Raw genomic sequence first — 23538 nt, 5'->3', positions numbered from 1 at the left:
CACTCGCAGATAGAACGAGGGAAAAACAACTGTCTACATCACTCTGTATGAATCCTGGTGTCTTTTATCTTATCTTTATAGTCCTTATGTGAAATGTATGATGGCAGCAGCAAGATCATTCTGCAGTCAGCTCAAAATCCCAGTGTGTGCAGCAGCCTTTGCTTCCTTAACATTTTCTGAATTCCATTGTTTAACCACAGTGGGTCTTTTCCATCCTTAATCCACTAACTACACACTTACAGGGTGACAATTATTGAACTATATGAAAAAAGTAAATTAATTACAAACTACAGCATGCACACACTTTATTCAACATGTAAATGTCACTACAAATATTAGGGTTTAGGTTTTGAGATGATCAATTTGCCTACCATCATTGGCAATGATGTGACGCAGATCAATAGCGAAGTACTGCATGACCCGCTGAAGTGTCGGAACATCAGTCCTGTTGATGACCTTCTGAATGGATGTTTTCAGCTCAGCAATGGTTTTGGGGTTATTGCTGTACACCTTGTCTTTAATATAGCCCCACAAAAAATAGTCACATGCATTCAGATCTGGATCATATGGTTGCCAATCAAGGCCCATGCCAGTGGGCTCTGGGTACCCCTGAGTCAGATTGCGGTCCCCAGAGTACTTCTCCAGGACACCAAACACTCTCCTGCTTCGATGGGGTCAAGCTTCATCTTGCATGAACCTCATCTTGTCTAAATCAGGGTCGCTTTGGATAATGGGGATGAAATCATCTTCCGAAACCTTCGTGTACTATTCGAAGGTCTCCATGCCATCAAGGAATATCACACCAATTATCCTATGACTGAACATTGCACATCACACAGTCACCCATTGAGGGCGAAGAGACTGCTCAATCGTGAAATACGGATTCTCAATCCCCCAAATGCGGCAGTTTTGCTTATTGACGAACCCATCCAAATGACAGTGCGCTTCATTGCTAAACCAAACCATACTAATTCCCATCATGCCTTGCAGCCAACCATGCAGTTTGAATGCCCTAACACAAACTGTTCAGAAGTTATGACAATTTCTTTCATATAGTTCAGTAATTGTCACCCTTTACTTTTCCAGAGTATGATTACAATCTGTGTAAACTTTGCACATAATTCCTCTATCTCCATCATCTGGAACTAAATGATTGCAGCTCCTCTTTCATCTGCATACAGCATGCACACATCCTAGCAAGACAAACTGAAGAAGTAAACTACAAAAACTAAGAGATACCTAGATATCCAAGTACGACCAATGGACACTGATACCTTAATAAACTGTGTAGCTGGCTGTTCAGTAGAAATGACAATTGAGCTACAGATTGCTTGACTGTACACTTACAAAATGCAAGATTAAACCTCTTAAGTACAAAAAAAAACTCATGAAATTAAAGCAATATGTACTACTATGAGAACACAGAAAAAGCTAAATACGTAACTTGCTGCCCTGGTGATGTCACAGGTGACAGTAGGAGCTGGACTGAAAGGCTAACAATGCTGAATCTAATGGTCACTTGTGTTCAAACCAACCAACGAGCAACTATTGTGCCACTGAGTGCCTGGTTGTACACTTACAAAAAAAAAGAGATTAAACTTCTTAAATACAAAAACATGCCGGCCATATCCTATTGGCAGTTTGAAGTTTAACTGACTTTCCCTGTGTTGTCTGTAGTGGTAATAGAGCATGATTCTTCGGTGACACTAAGCTGCCCTTCATGGACTGGTTCAGATGCCCCAACACACGTACATTTAGGGGTGGTTTGTGGCTGCTCGTGACAGTTAGTGATCCAAAGTTCTCCTGGACTGCCTACAATGCTTATGATCATCGCTGGCAAGTTGATTTCTTTAACCTCAGCAGATTTTTGTAATCGACAAATCTTCACAGTTTTACTGTGTGTCTCAGTTGACTACTGGAACTCATCTGTTGCTGGCAGCAGGACATAATCATCTTCAGCAGCAAACAACTGCCCGGAGCTATGTGTGTACGTTGTAACAGCTTCGTCAATCTGTATCTCTGATCTCACACAGTTTGATTACTTTTGATGCCTGCAAGAAGTTCTATCATGAGAAGAACATCATGACTCCATTCTGTTAAAACAACAAATACGAAAGGGTTGTGTTCGGTCGTTGATAGTTGCTCTTTTGTTTTCTACCATTTTTCCTTCCTAACCCTGTAGTCTGTGGTATTACTATTGTTAATAATAATAATAATAATAATAATAATACAGCTGTGAAATTTATATCCCTATGTTGTTACAAATATTTGGCTGTTTCTTCCGAATATGTTGCAATTTCTGAGGTTGTTATTATGGTGGAATCTGAGAACCCAGCTAGGTTCCCCCTACCTCGTGAATGCATACCGGATTTTGCTCATGTACTGATGTGAGAATGTTACAATGTTTCTTGTTTCCAAACATATTACCTGCCTGCCACTCTCTCATTGGCTGTGTAGAACCAGGTAACACACCCCCTTTCATTCCCGTCGTACATCACGGCGAATGTCGACAACATTGCAGCACGAAACGCTTAAGTATACCTCTGTCCCCTATCTAGACTTTTACCATCTCCTGCAGAAATGAATACTATTCTTGAGTATTTGTCCAGTTTTGAAGTCAGTTTGATTCCGACTACAAATGGATTCAGGCAAACTGCAGTTTAAACATGGTATATGTTTATAAAAAGCCAAAGTACGTGGTATAGATTCCCATGGTTGGCAGAATCATGAAATTTGCTGCTCTCTCATCATTCCCCTCCCCACAATCACCCTAGTTCTCAGCCAAGCTGATGTTTATTCACTGTCCATCCCTTCCATAGTTCTGTGCTTGAGCGACTGTAAAACACTGCAATATCTTCTAGTTTGAAGGTTATGTGTAACCACACCAACTAATACATAAATAAAAGATCCCAGTAAGGATTCAGTCCCATTCTCAAATTTTCGCTCATCCTGTCATTTATTGATATCTATTGGTATTATCTCTGTGACAGCTCTTGCGCTGTAAGACAACATCTCCATTTTTGAATGTTGCCTTTACTTAAAAAACCGCATTAATGTTTGTATACAGTACCATATGTGAATGAGAAGGTTTATTACAAACCTGTTCAAATACAACAAAAGTTTGTAATGTGGTAGAATTTAATGCTATTTCTACTGTATTTCATAAAATTGTCAAATTTTAATTAAAGCAGTAGATGGTTGTAGTGGCTAGTTCACAGTTTCTCGCATATCTCTTACAATAGTGTCACACGAGTCAGCCACCTGACTGCTCGAGGAATGTTGATACTGTATCAAGCGCTTCGGCGTATCAGGGAATCTCGAGCCTATTGGAATGCGAGTATTGTTTGCTGAGCCTTGCTCTTCCAAATTCTTCAAAATACATCTGTGTGTAGCCTCAGTAGCCAAAGATTCATCTGTAATATAAAACTGCCCCTATATACACAACAAAACAGCATAAAAATGTTGATCTCAACAGCAGCGATTTAATTTCCAAATATAAGATGACTGTATGTTTTTTGAGTGATAACTTTTCGGAAAAAACCTCTCTTTTGATCTGGTAAATACAATGCGTACACAACTGGAATCAAGAATGATGTTATATACCAAAAGAATGCAGTATTTATGGCCATCCATAGAGCACTACAAAACATGATAACTTTCCCATGACATAATTTCATAATATGCAGCAACTCTTTGTGTGCTTCGTAAACAATGGACAAGTGCTGTACAGAACATCCATTGGTCTCTGTCATCCATGACCAACTGTATGCCCTCAGCCGGAATATCCACAGTTTTCCTGTGGAAACGAAGTTCCCATCTGCATTCAGTGTAATGAGCTGGTTTACGAACTAGCCAAAGAACAATGGAGGTGAAAACATTCAAATTAGCTATTGTAAGTGCTGGTTTAAGGTCACACATTCAGTGCCATACCCTAAAGCAGTGGGAAGACAAATTGAAAGATAGTACACATTCTAATAATCCAGAGCCCATCACACACACACACACACACACACACACACACACACCACCGAGGTCTTGGCAGACTTCACTACAAAGCTCAAGAAGGGAAGGTATTGCCTTATGCCCTCTCAGAATTGAACATACCAAAATAACTAATGAATCGCTACTACTACAAGAAGAATCATTGTGGTGGATGTGTAGAGAAACATTGATGGTATGATTACCTGCAACATCAAATGGACCTAATACACCACATATCAGAGTGGCTAGTGATTTATGAAATGAGTATAAACTTGTGCTATGTTTCCTAGAATTATGTGGATACTGCAGCAAGATTTAAAGACAGCACTGGTACATGTAAGTTTATGAGGTGGAGGTGAAACGTCTTGTTGTCGATTTAGCCCCAAGCACCACTGTATCAGTTCTTCATATCTCACTGTGCCGTGGATGTCAAAATATCCCTATTTCTATATCTGAACCTACAGTACTGACTACATATATGAGGTTGCCATTTTAACTTTTATGCAGTTATCTCAGTTTTGCACTTTGACAGTTGAATTTGTAAACTATGAGGTTCATTCAAATGAAACCTGGTCAGTGTGTCTACCTTTGCCTTACACATAAGGTGGCACCATGCAACTGCGGGTATAGTGATGCTATCTATTAGTAGAGAGACTGACGCGTGCACACCGTTTGATGTTGCATAACAGCAGTGTGGTTTCATGCTGAAGAAAAGGTGGTCACACAAGTTACTGTCCACTACCGAACATGCAGGTGAGTAAGCAGGAATAACGAGGAGTGATTTGATTTTTGGCTATGGAAGGAGTTGGAGGCCGTGAAATGTGTTGACAGACAATGGCTGTGTACGGTGAGTACAGTCTGAGTTGTTCAAATGTTTTGGAATGGCGCAAACGATTCCTTTGGGGGCGCGAGTCACTGGAAGACAATGCTCGTCCTAGACAGGCTCATCGTGTCATCACACTGGAAATGGTTGTGGAAGTGAATGCTTTAGTCTTGAAAAACCGCAGAATGAGCATGGACCACTAAAACAAGCTATTCACAGACATCGAGTCGCAATGGACGACGAAGTGTGTGACAAGGTCCAGGCCTGGATCTGACAGCAGCCTGCTCCCTTCTTCAAGGATGGAATCGACTGGCTAGTGTCGCAATGGTATAAATGTGCCAACAGCTTTGGCAACTATTTTTGCTTATGTGTACTGTATATAACTTCATTTTTGAGTTAATAAAATCGTTACTATTACTTTACACTACTGACTGGGTTGCATTTGAATTCATGTACCTAGTACATAACCTATGATGGTTTTATTACTATTAAACAAAGAGAAGGATAGAAACATGTCTCATATCTTCAGATACTAAGAAATGATCGAGGGGCTAATAACCATGTAGCTGAGTCTCTCTGTATTTACTATCGTCATCATCATATTGTGCTTACTAACAAACTCATGTAAAAATGTTGAGAAAAGTGCTAATGTACAAAAAAATGTTAACAGTATTAATTTCTAAAATGGAACAGTTGGAGGGAGATTCCATATTACGTGAGATGGTGTCTTGTATAAGGCAGAATTTCTCTTCAGATTTTGCTTAGCAAGACAGAAAGTAAGAAGATCTGAAACAGCTGAAAAATGATTACAGAACAGAATATTGCAACACAGAGAGTGAAAATATAATAGCTAATTTCACACTGTGATCATAATAGCTTAGACACTGACACAAAAGAAACAGATCAGTGAGTAGGAAAAAAAAAAGTGTAAATATTGCAGTAAACACGTAAGTACTTGCTCTACAATAAGAGGGAAATGATTTTCTGACAAGCTGTTGCTGCCAAAATTTACAATGAGAAATATATCTTTTATCATGTAAATACACAATGAAATTAGGCAACAGGTATTTTCAAATGAGTATACTATTACCAAAAGTTTCTAAATGGCGGAAATTTATTTTATAATTCAGAATATAATAGAAATTTTGCGCAGCACTCACAAATTTTCAAAAATACACAATATATCACGATACACATGAGTCTTGAAACAGTCACGAAAGATTCTAAGAAAACCACACAAGCTGTAAAATATGAGAATCCAGAATTTCAGATTGATTCCGACTGGCTCACAGTGTTTCACACAAAGGAAAATCCAGAAGTTTGTGGAGCACCAGCAAAGCATGTCTCCCACTTGGGGCAGCTTACAATGTTAACAGTATTCTATTCCAGACATCATGTTTGCTCTTTTCTTGTCATTGTGCTAATGGAAATCATAACTGAATATATCTTACACACAGTTGAATGTCTGATTTATGTGGATTACAACATTCAGTAGCAAATGGGAACTGGATCTTGTTATGTTATTGGAATCCGTAATGTTTATTAATAGATTACAGTTGAGGGTAATTAAATAATATTGAATAATATTAAATTATTCAATCTTATTTAAAATTATAATAATACTGAATGATATTAAATAGTGACTCACTATTGGAATTATATGTTATTTATAGACTCTTGTGTTTACAGATGCATTGTGGAGACAGCACAGGGTGATAATTCTGTAAGTCTGTTCTGCATACTTCACCGTATGTAGGTGATATCTGTACACACAGTTTCTATCAGTGGGAACAGTTATTTCTGCAGCTGAACTGTGCCAAATTCAGGAGCTGATTTGTTTACTTATGAACTCAGTATAAAACTTCATAATACCTACTGTAGCTTGGTTCAGTTTCATTGTTTCAGCTACTTTCTGGGCACACTTTTGCTAAAATCTGCATCATTCGTCTTTGCACTGGCTGGAATGGTGGCGACATGACATAATTTTCTGTTATGATGAAATATTTGAAAATATAAATCACCATTTTGGCATTTATTTTTTTGTTGTCCTATTTAGTTCTCATGTCACTAATAAGTGTCTGGAAACTAAAATTTTTATCACTGGCTGCATTACCACAGGACCATAATTTCAATTGGATTTTGATGTTCTGTGTGTTACTATGCAGCTATGATGCAACAGTTGCTATTTGTGCTCGCACGTGTGTGTGTGTGTGTGTGTGTGTGTGTGTGTGTGTGTGTGTGTGAGAGACAGAGAGAGAGAGAGAGTGTTTAATTATATAAATAGTTCCAGAATGAGATTTTTCACTCTGCAGCGGAGTGTGCACTGATATGAAACTTCCTGGCAGATTAAAACTGTGTGCTTGACCAAGACTCGAACTCGGGACCTTTGCCTTTCATGGGCAAGTGCTCTACCATCTGAGCTACCCAAGCGTGACTCGCACTCTATCCTCACAGCTTTTATTTCTGCCAGTACCTCGTCTCCTACTTTCCAAACTTTACAGAAGTTCTCCTGTGAACACCTAGAGCACTTGCCCGCAAAAGGCAAAGGTTCCAAGTTCGAGTCTCAGTCCAGCACACAGTTTTAATCTGCCAGGAAGTTTCATATAAATAGTTGCAGCCTTAATGTTGTTTCTGTATTAGAGCAAATCTCTGATATAATTTTGTGCAGAGTGTGATGAACTATTTGCCTGAACTTGACTCTACATACATTTGCCTGCATTAGTTGTTACTAGCCCCTGTGTGGGAATCATTTGTGAGTTGTTCTGTGTAGTCATGATAGCCAGATCTGGTTGACGCTTTGGTATAATAGCAATCATTAGTGCTATAAAGAAAGTCGATAATGGCTTTACTGTTACTGCTGCAAAGTTGTTCTTTTTGTTTGTTTGTTTGTTTTTTTTTTTTTTTTTTTTTTTTTTTTCTGTCTCCACAATATTCCAGCAGTGGAGCACAGGGTGGTTTTGACAACTTAGTTATGCAGGTCTAAATATTTAATAGCTAGAATGCATACCAAACACAACTGATTTGTTGTTCGCAGTGTAGACTTTTTTAAACTGAGATTGTTTCTGAGACACTCTTCAGTACTTGGAGATTTGTGACTATTCCTATCAGTTGCCATTTTTTGGAATAAAGGTATTGATTGCCATCAGATTTTCTCAGCACATCTGTCATGATTCTCTATATTATAGTAGTGTACAAATGCAGACACAAATCTTACTTGCACCATTGAGAAATTTAGTATTTAAATTTATTAGTGTTGTAAATATGGTTCATTGCCATATTTGTTATCGCTTGTGATTAACAGAAAATAGAGGCATTTTGTGGTGGAGAGTCTGTTAACTGAGCTAATTTAAATTGTTTACATGCAAGTGTCTGTTTTCTGAGTAATGAATACACATTAAAATGAAGCAAATTAATTTGTCTAAATAATGCATCATATTACATCAGTCAATGCGGAGTTGAATAACTACTGCATCATTATTACTTTCATTAATTGTGGCATGTTGATTCGTAGGTGGAAAGCTTGACTCCTCAGCTGATCAATGCTGGCCGTATTCGTAAAAGCTATCCAGAGAGCAAAGCTGCTGATGAACACTTTGAAAATTTAGTTTCCCAATATTCTGATAGCATTCAACGAGTACGAGCTCTATGTGATGAAGCTACTGATTCTGCTGACTTTATCAAGATGTCTGGTGAGTGTAACCCTAAATTTATTTTTAAAATAGTAACTGTTCTAGAAGAAGGAGTTACATAGTTACACCCCCAGTACATTGTAACTGAATTTGTTTCATTATGAAGACCCAGTCTGTCAATAGCAGAGATAAAACTGCCAATTTTCACATTTGGTATGAGGTAGGAATCAAAGAACATTAAATGCTGGACCAGTGAGATTGTTATAAAGCAGGTGGTGAAATCTTCATAGCTAGAAAGAAAACAAACATACACACTCTGTATAATGGTCATATAATGTATTCAGAAAAGGCTTTCCATGTTGTACATCAATTGAGCAAGAATGAGGTGTTTTATTTGTCTGAATGGGTAATCTACATAATAATATTAAAAATAATGATTCGTATTATATTTTAGTTTTCACAAAAAATTTAGCGGGGTTTACTATTTCTTAATTTATAGTTTGCAAGTAACTACTCCCAGTAGTTTGATTAGAAGTAGAAACAGATTTGTGAGTGCTCTGTTGGACTTCTGCCTTGTGTTATAATCAACAAATTATTTGATTTTGTTGGCATGTCCGGTTCCATGCTTGAAGAGCCCAATATGAATGACATGTATTGAAAATATAGTCTGTTATGTTAATTATACTTAAGTTCTATCTAAAAACAAAGATGATGTGACTTACCAAACAAAAGCGCTGGCAGGTCGATAGACACACGAACAAACACACGCATACACACAAAATTCAAGCTTTCGCAACCAACAGTTGCTTCATCAGGAAAGAGGGAAGGAGAGGGAAAGACGAAAGGATGTGGGTTTTAATGGAGAGGGTAAGGAGTCATTCCAATCCCGGGAGTGGAAAGACTTACCTTAGGGGGAAAAAAGGACAGGTATAGACTCGCACACACACACACACACACACACACACACACACACACACATATCCATCCGCACATACACAGACACAAGCAGACATTTGTAACGGCAAAGAGTTTGGGCAGAGATGTCAGTCGAGGCGGAAGTACAGAGGCAAAGATGTTGTTGAAAGACGGGTGAGGTATGAGCGGCGGCAACTTGAAATTAGCGGAGGTTGAGGATTGGCGGATAACGAGAAGAGAGGATATACTGAAGGGCAAGTTCCCATCTCCGGAGTTCTGACAGGTTGGTGTTAGTGGGAAGTATCCAGATAATCCGGACAGTGTAACACTGTGCCAAGATGTGCTGGCCGTGCACCAAGGCATGTTTAGCCACAGGGTGATCCTCATTACCAACAAACACTGTCTGCCTGTGTCCATTAATGCGAATGGACAGTTTGTTGCTGGTCATTCCCACCTAGAAAGCTTTACAGTGTAGGCAGGTCAGTTGGTAAATCACGTGGGTGCTTTCACACGTGGCTCTGCCTTTGATCGTGTACACCTTCCGGGTTACAGGACTGGAGTAGGTGGTGGTGGGAGGGTGCATGGGACAGGTTTTACACCGCGGTCGGTTACAAGGGTAGGAGCCAGAGGGTAGGGAAGGTGGTTTGGGGATTTCGTAGGGATGAACTAAGAGGTTACAAAGGTTAGGTGGACGGCGGAAAGATACTCTTGGTGCAGTGGGGAGGATTTCATGAAGGATGGATCTCATTTCAGGGCAGGATTTGAGGAAGTCGTATCCCTGCTGGAGAGCCACATTCAGAGTCTGATCCGGTCCCGGAAAGTATCCTGTCACAAGTGGGGCACTTTCGTGGTTCTTCTGTGGGAGGTTCTGGGTTTGAGGGGATGAGGAAGTGGCTCTGGTTATTTGCTTCTGTACCAGGTCGGGAGGGTAGTTGCGGGATGCGAAAGCTGTTTTCAGGTTGTTGGTGTAATGGTTCAGGGATTCCGGACTGGACCAGATTCGTTTGCCACGAAGAACTAGGCTGTAGGGAAGGTACCATTTAAAGTGGAATGGGTGGCAGCTAGAATCCCTTCCCTTCTTTCCGCCGTCCACCTAACCTTTGTAACCTCTTAGTTCATCCCTACGAAATCCCCAAACCACCTTCCCTACCCTCTGGCTCCTACCCTTGTAACTGCCCGTGGTGTAAAACCTGTCCCATGCACCCTCCCACCACCACCTACTCCAGTCCTGTAACCCGGAAGGTGTACATGATCAAAGGCAGAGCCACGTGTGAAAGCACCCACGTGATTTACCAACTGACCTGCCTACACTGTAAAGCTTTCTAGGTGGGAATGACCAGCAACAAACTGTCCATTCGCATTAATGGACACAGGCAGACAGTGTTTGTTGGTAATGAGGATCACCCTGTGGCTAAACATGCCTTGGTGCACGGCCAGCACATCTTGGCACAGTGTTACACTGTCCGGGTTATCTGGATACTTCCCACAAACACCAACCTGTCAGAACTCCGGAGATGGGAACTTGCCCTTCAGTATATCCTCTCTTCTCGTTATCCGCCAATCCTCAACCTCCGCTAATTTCAAGTTGCCGCCGCTCATACCTCACCTGTCTTTCAACAACATCTTTGCCTCTGTACTTCCGCCTCGACTGACATCTCTGCCCAAACTCTTTGCCTTTACAAATGTCTGCTTGTGTCAGTGTATGTGCGGATGGATATGTGTGTGTGTGTGTGCGAGTCTACCTGTCCTTTTTTCCCCCTAAGGTAAGTCTTTCCACTCCCGGGCTTGGAATGACTCCTTACCCTCTCCATTAAAACCCACATCCTTTCGTCTTTCCCTCTCATTCCCTCTTTCCTGATGAAGCAACTGTTGGTTGCGAAAGCTTGAATTTTGTGTGTATGTTTGTGTTTGTTCGTGTGCCTATCGACCTGCCAGCGCTTTTGTTTGGTAAGTCACATCATCTTTGTTTTATATATATTTTTCTCACGTGGAATGTTTCCCTCTATTATATACTTATACTTTAGTTAAACAGAAAAGATCTTTATTGCTTGGAATTAAAAGCATATATTTCTCTCCCCATTTTGCAACTTTTACAGCATTTATTGTAAACTGAAGCAAGTCACAGAAGTGCAACTTCATTGAGCAGGAAATTGATATTTAAGTTGGAATTTGTTAAGTAAAGGGAACTTGCACACATTTATGGCACTTTTATTTCTATTACATTGTTGCAAATGTTGGATTTTGTAATAACAGTAATAATAATAATAATATTAAAAAACAAGAATGTGTGTGTGTGTGTGTGTGTGTGTGTGTGTGTGTGAGAGAGAGAGAGAGAGAGAGAGAGAGAGAGAGAGAGAGAGAGAGAGAGAGAGACGAAGAAGACAAGAGTGACCTGTTGCTCTTAAAGCTGACAAAATTTGTAAGCTGTGCTGTAATCTTAAACTTCTTGTTTATATCTACAGCTCAGTGCTTCCCCTCTGCCATGGAAAGGTGAAAAGTTCTTGGCCCAACACAGAAAAAGTGTTCGTATCAATGAAAGTTTGTTTTTGTTGTATTGGTATTTGCTGTGCAGTAAATTAAGCCTAGTGTCAACTTGATATGTGGAATAGTTTTGTGTATATGGCTTCTTATCATAGTTGTATTGTTTTTTGTTCAAGTTGATGAAGTGGAATACTGTGTCATCATAAAGTTCTTTCTTTTGGGTGGTTGATTGCCAATGATAATTGATTCAGTGTTGGTGAAGCTTTGTAAGGAGTGTGCTCTTCATTTTCTACAATTGAAAAATGACCATATGAATCCAATATGATCTTACTTCTTTTTAAAATCGTCCATGTTGAGAATTTTTTACAGCCATAGCTGAATACATTGAGAAAAAGCAGAATATGATATTTGATGATCTGCAGTTCCAAATATATATCAGTAGTGAGAATACTGTACATTATAATAGAAGAGTTAATTGTGAGGACGTTTTGTGCAAAGTTGGTGCCACATTTCTTAGTTTTCTGATCAAAATCAAATGCAAAACCAAATTACTCTGTAATGTTTGAACTGTTATTCAGCTAATATTGTGTGCTGATTTTGTACTGTGACTCCACATGTCTTAAATTAAACAACATTCAAAAATGATGATGGAAGCAAGTGGCCCTACACCAAAGAAGCAAAAGTTAAATTCATCTGTCAGGGAGTCTACTGATTGATTACTTTAAAGCAGAGAGAGAGAGGAATTTCGGGAAGATCCACTCTGTCCACCATATTTGATACCTTCTATGTGCCTCATATTTCCACATCTCATGAATTTGTGGTTAAAAATTTGTATGAGTGTCATAAAGAGGTTATGATAGACATAGATTGTATATTCTCCTGATCTTCCAAAATCGCACTTCAGATAAAGAAGCTACTCATTAGTAGAATGTTTGTCCAAATACAGTGAACTAAATGGGAACTACTTTGAAATTAAGTATTTAAATGACACAGTCTTTCACTACCGAGTCAAAAACTTTTCACCTTGCCCTCGTATAAGGTAAGGGATTATCTTTACTTGTAACACTCATTAAATTCCATTTCTGTAAACTAGTTATTTCATATTCACATTACATGCAGCTCGTGCCGCACAATACATCACTTCTCAGCATACTTTATTTTGTCAGTCTTCAAAGACAAGTAGTCAGTAATGCTATCAGCACACCAGAAATATATCATGATTATAATTTTTTGGCCGAAGCAATACTGGAAAGTTGTGGATGGAATCCAAACAATGGAATAAGTGAAGATAACCTTTCACCATATAATTGTGGCATTGAGTGGTAAACAGGCACATAGAAGGAGATTAAACTCACAGTTAAGCTTTAGGACACTGTCTTTCCTCACAGCTAACTCCATCCAATGAAGCCTCTGAAGGCTCAGTTGTACCAACCAACTGACTGACTGCTGTTTCATCCTCAGACAATAGGCGTCATTGAATGCGAATTTGGAGGGACACGTGGTCTGCACACCGCAGTGTCAGCTGTTGTCAGCTTTCATTAACGGAGCCACTACTTCCCAGTCAAGTAGCTCCTCAACTGATCACACAAGGGCTGAATGCAGTCCGTTGGCCAACAGTGCTCAGCAGAACTGGATGGTCACTCATCGATGTGCTAGCCAAGCTCAACAGCAATTGATATGACATGAACCGGCGTTACCACAATATCAGAGCTAGAAAGTGGTAGTGTGGGAAGATTAAATCGAGGACTGGTGAGAGGAAGAAAGAGGTGGGGAGGTAAAGGGAGGGAGAAGCAGAAAAGGAATTGAACAAGCTTTCCCTAATGCAGGTAGGTAAAGTTGTGTGAGCTACACATAAAAAGTAAGAGGCGTGTCATCAGAGAAGGTGAATAGAATTGACAGAGAGCACAAAGAAAACTGAGGAGGGTTAGATGGATGGAACAAGAGTGAAGTGCTAGAGGAGGAGGTTGCCGAGGCACGTGGACATGGCTGGAGGTGGGTGTGGTATAGAGGCTTGCAAAGGCTGAGACCATTGGGATTGGGATATCGAAGGATATGTTGTAAGGACAATTCCATCTGTGCAATTCAGAGCAGCTGGTGGTGGGAAATTGGTGATATCCAGATGGCACAAGTTGAGAAGCAGCCACTGAAGTTGAGCATGTAGTGCGCAGTAGCATGCAACTTTACTATGGGCCACACTTTGGCAGCTGCCATTTATTCTGATGGGCAGCTGATCATTGGTCATTCCCACGTGCCTGTGCAGAAATTGCAGCAGAGTCAGTAGTCATTATATGATGTGAGTGCTTTCACACTTGGCCCTGCCTCCAATCAGGTAGGAAGGATGTGTTTGTTATAAGACTGGAATTGATTTTCTGGATGGTTGTAATGGATGTCTCACATGGCTATGACTCCTACCTAGAGGCCGGAAAAATTCGCATTTTGCGGTAGATGCGAAGTATGTGCGAACTGTGCACCAAAATGTGAAAGTGCAAAATTACTTATTAGACAACAATAGCTGAACAAGTTGCCCCTATAAATCCAAGGAAAAAACACCAGTGGTGGAACGATGAATGTGATGAAGCAGTGTTGGGTCGACACCAAGCCTGGTTAAGGCATCAAAATGAAAAAACAGAAAAATCATATTTGGAACTCACAAAACAAAGGAAGACAACACAAAAAATAATAAGGAGAGTTAAACGTCAGTACCAAAAAGATATACTTCTAATGATAGAAACAAATAGTGAAAAAACAAACTCAAGAGACTATTACAAAATATTTGGCAGACAATTACAAAGATATGATCCTCCAACATTAATGTTAAAAGATAAGGATAATAACCTAGCCCATAGCAATAGTAAAAATACAGAAATTCTAGCAGAAACATTTAACAAGTTACTAAATTGTGAAGATCCCCCAGAACTTCTTCAGATAAACACAGAAACCCCAATTAAAACACCAGCAGAAAATATAAATCCACCTACAATTAATGAGGTCTACAGAGCTTTGAAAGAACTCAAAAACTACAAAGCAAGTGGAGAAGATCAAACGTTTGCTGAACTTTGGAAATATGCAGCAGAACCAGTAAAGATAGCATTACACCAATGCATAGTAAAAATCTGGAATGAAGAGAAATTACCAGAAAATTGGACTACTGCTATAATACATCCATTACATAAGAAAGGAGAAAAATCAAATCCAGACAACTATAGAGGAATTTCCCTTTTGGACTGCACGTATAAGATCATGTCAAGAATACTATACAACCGCTGTAAAGATCAACTAGAACTGGAACTGGGAGAATATCAAGGAGGATTTAGATCCTGGAGAAGCTGCCCAGAACAGATAATCACCTTGAAATTAGTTATGGATGTCTACAAAAGAAGGCAAAAACAACTAGTCATAACCTTTGTAGATTTCAAAAAGGCGTATGATTGCATCCATAGATCTTCAATGATGAAAATATTAAGGAATTTTGGACTTCATCCTAAATTAATAAAAATGATACAGTTAACCTTAACAAACACCAAATCCAAAGTAAAATTTAGAGGAGAAATATCTGAACCATTTACGATTAAAACAGGGTTGAGACAGGGAGATTGTTTATCACCATTGCTATTCAATTGTGCTCTTGAATATGTAATGAGAGAATGGTACAAGGAAAATCCTATGAATATTAAAATTGGAACTAAGAAAGATAAAATAAACCTAAATTGCTTGGGATTTGCTGATGACCTAGCATTACTAGCTAATAATATTCAGGAAGCCACGAAACAAATAACAAGTTTACAAAATATAGCACAAAAATTAGGACTCCAGATATCATTTGAAAAGACTGAAATAATGGTAACAGATCCACTTGTAATAGATCACATCACAGTGAACAATAGGGAAATTAAAATAGTGAAACAATTTAAATACCTGGGTGAAATTATAACACACAAATTGGACGAGAAACCTGCATGGCGAGCAAGAACTAATAAAATGATAAAAGCTCAAAAACTAACATGGTCTACATACAATAAAAAATGTCTATCAATTAAAACAAAATTAAAACATTACAAGACGGTGGTTCAACCAGAGGTTACATACGGAAGTGAAACTCTTTTTAAAGTCACCCAGAAAAACAGAATTGACAAAATTTTAAAAGTAGAGAGAAGAATTGCTAGAACATGCATAAATAAGAAATATCAAAAAGCTGGGCAATGGCGGATAGTTCCAAATGAAGTGGTATACAGAGAACTGGAGCCCATCACCGATACTATACGAAAGAAAAGGATCTCTTTTTGTGGTCACCTTCTGAGGACACCAGAAACCAGATTATCAAGGAAAATTATTGAGAAACTCTGGAATTTGAAACAACAAGGAGGATGGCTTAAGGAAATAAGAGAGGATATGGAAGAACTGGAAATAACTCTGGATGACTTGCAGAACAAAACGCCAAATTTAAAGAAGTTGAGGGACACAGAAATAAGATTTAAACCAAAAATTGACAAACGACATACAATGAAAAGGGTATTTACAGATGAGGAACGACGAAAAGCATCGGAACGAATGAAGAGATACTGGGCCACTCGGAAGGGGAAAATACCAAAGAAGAGGACCAGAAATGATTGACTGAAGTGGTCCAATGAGGCCGTAAAAGCAGAAGAAGAAGAAGAAGAAGACACTGTTTCATAGTGAATTGTGTCCAAATCACCTATTCATCAAAGATAGTTTGAAATAGTTTTATTTTCTGAATACAACATCAAAAATGTAGTCAGTTACTGGCATTGTACACCATCTGGTGAAGCCAAATTTGGAAACCTACTTGCAAAATAAAATGTGTGAACACAATGATGTGTCGGTGCGCTCAGTGATCTGGTGCCATGCCAGTTGTGGACAGTTGAATAGTCTAAGATACACATCATGCAATGCAATGTAGTACTTAGTAATGGGTCCTAGTATTTTATAAGAAAGATGCACGTATGTCTGTTTGTTAGCTAAAGCTCAAAAGATAGTATAATGAAGACAATTTAGTTGTACTTTGCTGATTTCAACAAACAATTTCACGGTAGCTGTCCCTGAATACTTTGTGTTGTTCGCTGCTCATTTTCTTTTCTTATTTTGAAATAAGTGAAGCAACTAATCGTGGTCTGCCACGGATTTCAATTACGACCATTACAATACCAGAAGGGATCAGTGATCTGTGTGACAATGTGTCAGTTCTGCTGTAGGCAGCTGCCCAACAAAAAAGAGGTGGGGTTTGTTTCCCCACACTGCTCCCTCCCCTGTGGTCTTCTTGTCTGTTTACACTCACGACCGTCTGTGACAATAGCCTACAGCGCCTGCCCTCTGCCGTATAGCAATTGGAAAACAAAACATGTAACGTTTTTCGATGGTGCTGAAATTCTTCCGCTAACATTAAATACGAGTTGCTGTATGTTTAGATCTACTACTACGCTAAGTGACTTATCAGTTCTATCTGTAGTGTTGTGAAGCATGTATCATAGGTCCATGAATGCCCACAAAAGGTCAAAATTAGTGGTCTGCAGATTTTTTTTTATCTTCAAATTGGGTGGGAAAAGACAAATAATGTCCGGAAACACCTTATTTGGAGACAAATTCACTTAACTGGTGTGAAAATGGTGCTTTTCAACAGAACTATCATTTTTGAAAGCTTAAATTCAGCCAAACGAAGAAAATGTAGGCCATTACGGAAGAAAAAGGTGTTGAAGTATTTGGGAAAGCAAACATTCCAGTTAAAAAGTTCTCAGTCAGCACATTTTTTAACAGGCCATTTCAAAGAACTAATAATCTGTTTGTCTTCACTCTGTAGCATGACAACTGTTGAAATTTGTGCATCTAATCATTTACAAAGAATATATATGCAAATTTCGACAAAAATAGATGTGAATTCTGTAAAAAAATTGATTAAAGTTTTGCCGAAAATAGATGCTATTCATATGGTAAGGGCTTCAAAGTAGGTGTAGCATAAGAATAGGCAAGGATATGTCATAGAGATATTGGTGGGCAGCAGAATACCATTTCTAAGATGTGGAAAAAATATTGGTAGGGATGCCATGAAATGAGGAAGGACATTGTTCTAAAAGTTAACTATAAGTTCAGTATTGTTTTATGTGCCTGTCTGCCAGTCAACACCTCAGCTATATTCTGAGTTGCTACTGACACTCCAGGAATTTATTATGAAAGCTATACTGTTTGAGGAAATGTAATGTTTCATTTGCTAAAGAATATAGAGAGACATGACAGACTCTTTCAGCAACACATTGCATTTTGTTCATTTATTTTTGGAGAACCCACTTACTTACATCTCTGCATTTCCCATGGTTTTTTGCATGTATGAGGAAACTTTAGAATAATGAAAGTATAATGCTGTTTTTATTTCTTTTACTGTCTGTTTATACAGCAGCTTGCAGTTTGTTATAGTCTGTAGAGTACTTACTTTCTGGCAGACATAAATATGCTATAGTGACATCTAGAGATAACAAACTACTTATTATTAGAGTCCTATTTCATGCCTTATAGTTTTTTCAAAAGGCATTTGTGATAGAATATTGACTCATTTAACTAAGCAGCACTTGTTAATTACCTCTCAGTGTGACTTTTGTAAGTGGTTCTCTTTGTCAAAAGCAATACAAGACCTCACTAACGAAGTTCTGGCGGAGCTACAACCTTGCGGAAGTGAGTGATTGTATGAATCACAAAATTCTGCAGTACCTGGCATTCAATAGTGTTATGGCATTAGTGACATATATTTTGCATGGATGGAGTCTTCCCTTCATAACAGAAAGCAGAACTTTTGACCATTTCCTGACGACAACAGATGACATGATTGTATTAAAAATTTTAATGTTTGTTTGTAAATTAAGTATGTTGTTATTTATACTATATTTCATATTGTGCTTAAAAACAATATGAAACAGAAAGCAAAGGGTGTCATTGACAGGATTGTGTCACAGATGTGGAGATAACCTCAGAATAGGAAACACAACATGGGGCGATCCTACAAGGATTGATAATGGCTCCACTTGTGTTCTTAGCCTACATAAATGATCTTCCAGTGACTTTAAATGACAGCTGAAAAACTTTGACTTTTGCTGATGACACAAGCATACTAATCAAAAGTCAAAACTCAACCTTACCAGACAGCTGAGATGGTAGTTGAATAGGCATAGGCCTACAATTCACAGCTAACAGTTTGTCTCATATTACGTGATTTCAGACAAGCAATAATGACCCATTAGCAAAAGTAGATATTAATAGCCATACACTATACGATACACTCTGTATAAAATCCCTCGGGATTCAATTCAATAACAAGTTAAGTGGAGTCAGTGCATAGATAAACTAATCAAGAAGCTGAGGTCAGTATGTTTTGCCCATAGCTTGGAATTCTTACTCTCTCTTCCCAATAATTCACTCCTTCATGGTTCTGTTGCTGATGATAAGGATCAGTTCAGCTGTAGTGTGAGCTACAGAATCACAATACAAGATGTACAAATAGTTTTCACAGAGACTTTGTCTCCTTGTCTAGGGATCAGAGTGGAGACTCTGCCCTGATGCAAAGGTATTCAATGAGCTCCCATCTAACATGAAGCAAGACATTCAGAATCCCGGCCACTTCAAAAGAAAATTAAAAGTATCAATAACTGCTCTTCGAAAAAGCATCTGCATATCTAGAGGCAAGGATTGAAAAGTTCTTTTAGCCACATAGCAAGAAGCAGTCTCATTTGTGAAGCTGTGTGCCTAGTAATAATGTGCTGTAAACAGGACTTAGTATTTGATGATGTAGGTAACTATTTTCTTCACAAAATACCAATGTAATCAAGAACATTAATAGAAGATAAACAGAAGCTTTTTTCCCTAATTTGATTAAATTTAGTTTGCATAAGCATGAATAGCATTAAGCAGTGTAGTGATAATTTATAATTGATACAGTATACAAATACGTTTCCATGATTTGCTTGTCTTTTGTTGGTGTGTACTTTAACTTATTCCACATCCCTGAGGGTTCTCCTTCTTGATAACGGTCTACAGACTGCAATGAATTAATACTATTGCATGTCCATATCAATTACTCCATTACTCTTGTCAATAGATTATTGTCTGAACCACCAGTGTCTGGTTTTTTCATGTACTTAGTGAAGCCTAAATACCCTGTTGATGTTTTTGACTGTCATTTGCTGTGGTGCTATGAAGCACCCAGTTCATACAGGTAATGTGGGTGTATTTGACTTTTGTCTTAGTTACAACTATTTTTTAATGTTATCCATTTTATAGACTTTATTGAGGTAAAGATTGTTAAATGAACTGTTATATTTGTTTGGCATGCAACACACAGTAAAACAATGTGAACTCTCACTAATGTTCATCTGAATCCTCACTGATATGTGATATACAGATAATACACATCTGTCAAATTGTGAGACAGAGTTGCTTCCCCTTGGTAAAAACTAATCTTACTGTATTGCAGAGGAGCAAATACAGAAACACACAGTTCTTTGTGAGGATGCAATTCACACAAATCAACGCCAAAAGATGGTTGACAACACATCGAGCATCGCACGACTTGCAAACCGTGTACTTATGGTGGCCAAACAGGAGAGTGATAACTCAGAAGACCCTCAGTTTGTGGACCGTGTTAATCGTGCTTCTGTAGCTGTTCAAGGAAGTAAGTATTTTATGCCACATTAGGTCAACTTTGTACATTTTTTCATTTCATTAGTTTATTAAGCTGGGCATCAAAATTTGTGTCTTTTATCTGGCATTTAGGTATTATGCATCTTGCCAATCTGTCAGTTGAGTTCATGACAATACAGCCTGTGAGTGTGACTGCTTTTTTTTAAGATCTGATGATAACTGTAAAGTTGAAACTTGTAATAACAAATAAAAATGTGACCCAGACTGTGAGTTCTTTAGTTTATTTAGATATTAAGGTCTCTGGTCCCCTCTGAAGGTTCAAATGACATCATTTCATGCCCTGTGTGTAATATCAGAGGTTTTATGATCGTGATTGATTGATTGATAGCATGTTTCCTGGTTGGAATTTATGCTGCTAGTGAACATATGGTCACTGCTCAGAACTCATGAAGATGACGACTAGTATTGTACACAAAATGAAAGAAACTCACAACTATGCCATTATTCTTGCAGATTGCATGGCCCATGCAAACAACAATTTTTTTTTGTAAGTTTTAGATAGTAAAAGCTTGAACAGAAAAAAATGTTATGGTCCAGAAATGTTTTGCAGTTGAATCAGTGAGTAGGAAAAGTGGTCATGTCTGCTTTTTTCCAGTAATGTTTACCAGAGATAACTGATGTATAGATCTATACAAATCATATGGTATAACAGGGGTCTTGTCCCATCAATAGAAGTGCTTGTTAGAAGATTATTGAGTTAGAGAAGGGCTCCAGTGGACCTGTTCCAATAAAAAAGAACAACCTAGATGATGTAAAGAAAATTCTACAATACATACCTAATGAATAAAAACTGTTTTACACCAGTAGCTGCCATTGGCCTGCAAATGATGGACAAGATATTGATGAAGCATACCCACCATTGTCTGCTTTGCTGTATTTTTCTTGTGGTCATATTTTGGTTACATTATGAATAAACCTGTATGCTCATAAAACACCCTTTTTATTGCTGTAATGAGTATGTAATATAAACTTGCATAACACCATCTTTCCTGTGCAAATGGAATGCCAGTTGCCTCATCAACATCATCAGGTTCAAAAATGGCTCATCTTCAGCACATTCAAACTCAATTACTGATCACAGTCAATGGCTAAATTATGTTGTAACAGTATATATTTTATCACCCTGTGGCCAGTTGCTACATGCCAACTCCACGACACCATGCTTATATGTGTTGTGTAGTACAACAATTTTTTTGTGTCTACTGAAAAATTAACTTTCTGGGAGATGATCCCTTTTCCAACTCACCAGTTCAGTTACTTACAAACACGTATACCCTCTTGATAAACACTCCTACAATTATCTCCATTGCTAGTATAATACCTAATTGATACTCAATAATTTTGGCAAATGCTTGTAAATAATTCACTGAAGAGCACGCACAAAAGATGATAAAGTTCAGTTAGCAGCTATACTTACCTAAAATCATAAATTCATAATTATAAATACCTGCAGGCTAAAGTTCCTGCAGATTAAGCCTGAAGTCTTCCTTCTGACTGCACTGCACATAATCATTGTTGCGGAATTCTTTTCCTACAGTCAATTTTCACATTCAAAGATGACCTTCTGGGTTTTCTTATTCCCATCTCCAAAAGCACTTATTTATCTACACCTGCTCCCAGTGCACTATGTGACAGGAAGTAAGTTGCCTAACAGCACAATATTTCTGCAATATTCCATCTTCAGATGGAACCGTATCAGTCCGTTGTGTCTCACCAACTTATATACTGTTCCACAAAAAACACAGGCACCAGGAGGCATGGCTGTAACATCATTGCAGGAGACATTGTCCAGGGCACCTTGCTAGAAAAATGCTCTGTGCTGGAAAGCCTGACCACAAGCTGCTTACCTCGGCATGTGCGTTGGTGCCCAGCTTAGCTGTCCTGGCTTTGATTCTGTATTGGTGTTATCTTATTGAGTTTGTCTGTGGCTGATAATGCCTTAGTACTGTCAATCCAATTCACTAAGCTGAAAGTCTGTCTCTCAATTAATTAAGTCGTTCACTATGTGATTGTCATTTGGTTCATTAATGACTGAGTCCCAGGGTGTGGAAGTGGACAAGATCATCTTGGTCTCTTCATAATTGATGTCGTGTCCCATATTAATACAGTTTCAGCAACAACAAATTTAGCTCGCCAACCTAGTCTGATGTAACATCTGTGTTCATTGTTTCTGTGTTTAACAGTGTGACATGTCCAACCAATGTTAAGATATCGCACACAGACACAGAATCATATATATTCCTGGTCTCCTTAGAACTGGGTCATCTTTTTGGAACGCAGTGCCATTTGCACTTGTCCCATAAGACTGAAAACACTTTTTACTTGGTGTTTCTTGAAGAGTATGCCAGTCTTGAAGGACATGCAGTCACTATAAGGGAGGAAAATCATCATAGTGAAGTTTTCCATTTCTTGTGGCTGCTCGTGAGGTTCAGCATCTGCTTGTTGAAAAGTATGATGAATTTGCTTGTTGGTTTACCGATTTTGAATAAACATAGGTGATAGACAGCTAAACTCTGCTAAAAGTTCTCTTGATCTGAGATATCCTGAGCTCTATGGAAAATGTCCATAATACACAGCTGCATTGGGATGGGTTATAAGAGGTCATCACTTGCAAATACAGACTGGTGTGTTTTAGTTTACAAAAAACACTGTGGCCCAAGGAGCCATCTTCTCTTGTACAAACCATGACATCTGGAAGTGAGAGGTCTCCATTCTCATTTCCATGGTGAAATGATTATTTGGATAGGGTGAATTTAGATGTTCTAAAAAGGAAGGAAGCATTGCTGCTTCATGCGGCAATACCACAAAGGTGTTGTCTGTATACCTCCAAAAACACCCACTGAAGCGCTTTGTCCTTGAAGTCTTCCATAAAAAGGTTAGCTTCTAAGGCAAACAGAGGGCTACCCATAGCAACACCATCTGTAGAATTGGTCTATGCAGCAGGCCACCTGGATGCTGAAATTCTTCATTGACATGGCATGTAAACCTATTATGAGTTTATATATCTAAAAA

The 23538-nt window shown here is 38.5% G+C and overlaps 1 protein-coding gene across 2 annotated transcripts in view; it reads left to right on the top strand.

Annotated features, from left to right (window-relative positions):
• Positions 1–23538, top strand: part of LOC124555714 (vinculin) — a 298529-nt gene that overhangs the window by 168866 nt on the left and 106125 nt on the right. For both annotated transcript variants that reach the window (XM_047129722.1, XM_047129721.1), the window contains exons 12-13: positions 8316–8493; positions 20300–20497. In XM_047129722.1, coding sequence (XP_046985678.1) covers positions 8316–8493; positions 20300–20497 — 376 coding nt within the window. The remainder of the gene's footprint in view (positions 1–8315; positions 8494–20299; positions 20498–23538) is intronic.

Source organism: Schistocerca americana, chromosome X (genome assembly GCF_021461395.2).
Source record: "Schistocerca americana isolate TAMUIC-IGC-003095 chromosome X, iqSchAmer2.1, whole genome shotgun sequence".
Classification (NCBI taxonomy): Eukaryota; Metazoa; Arthropoda; class Insecta; order Orthoptera; family Acrididae; genus Schistocerca; species Schistocerca americana.
This window is presented reverse-complemented; position numbering and strand designations above follow the sequence as displayed.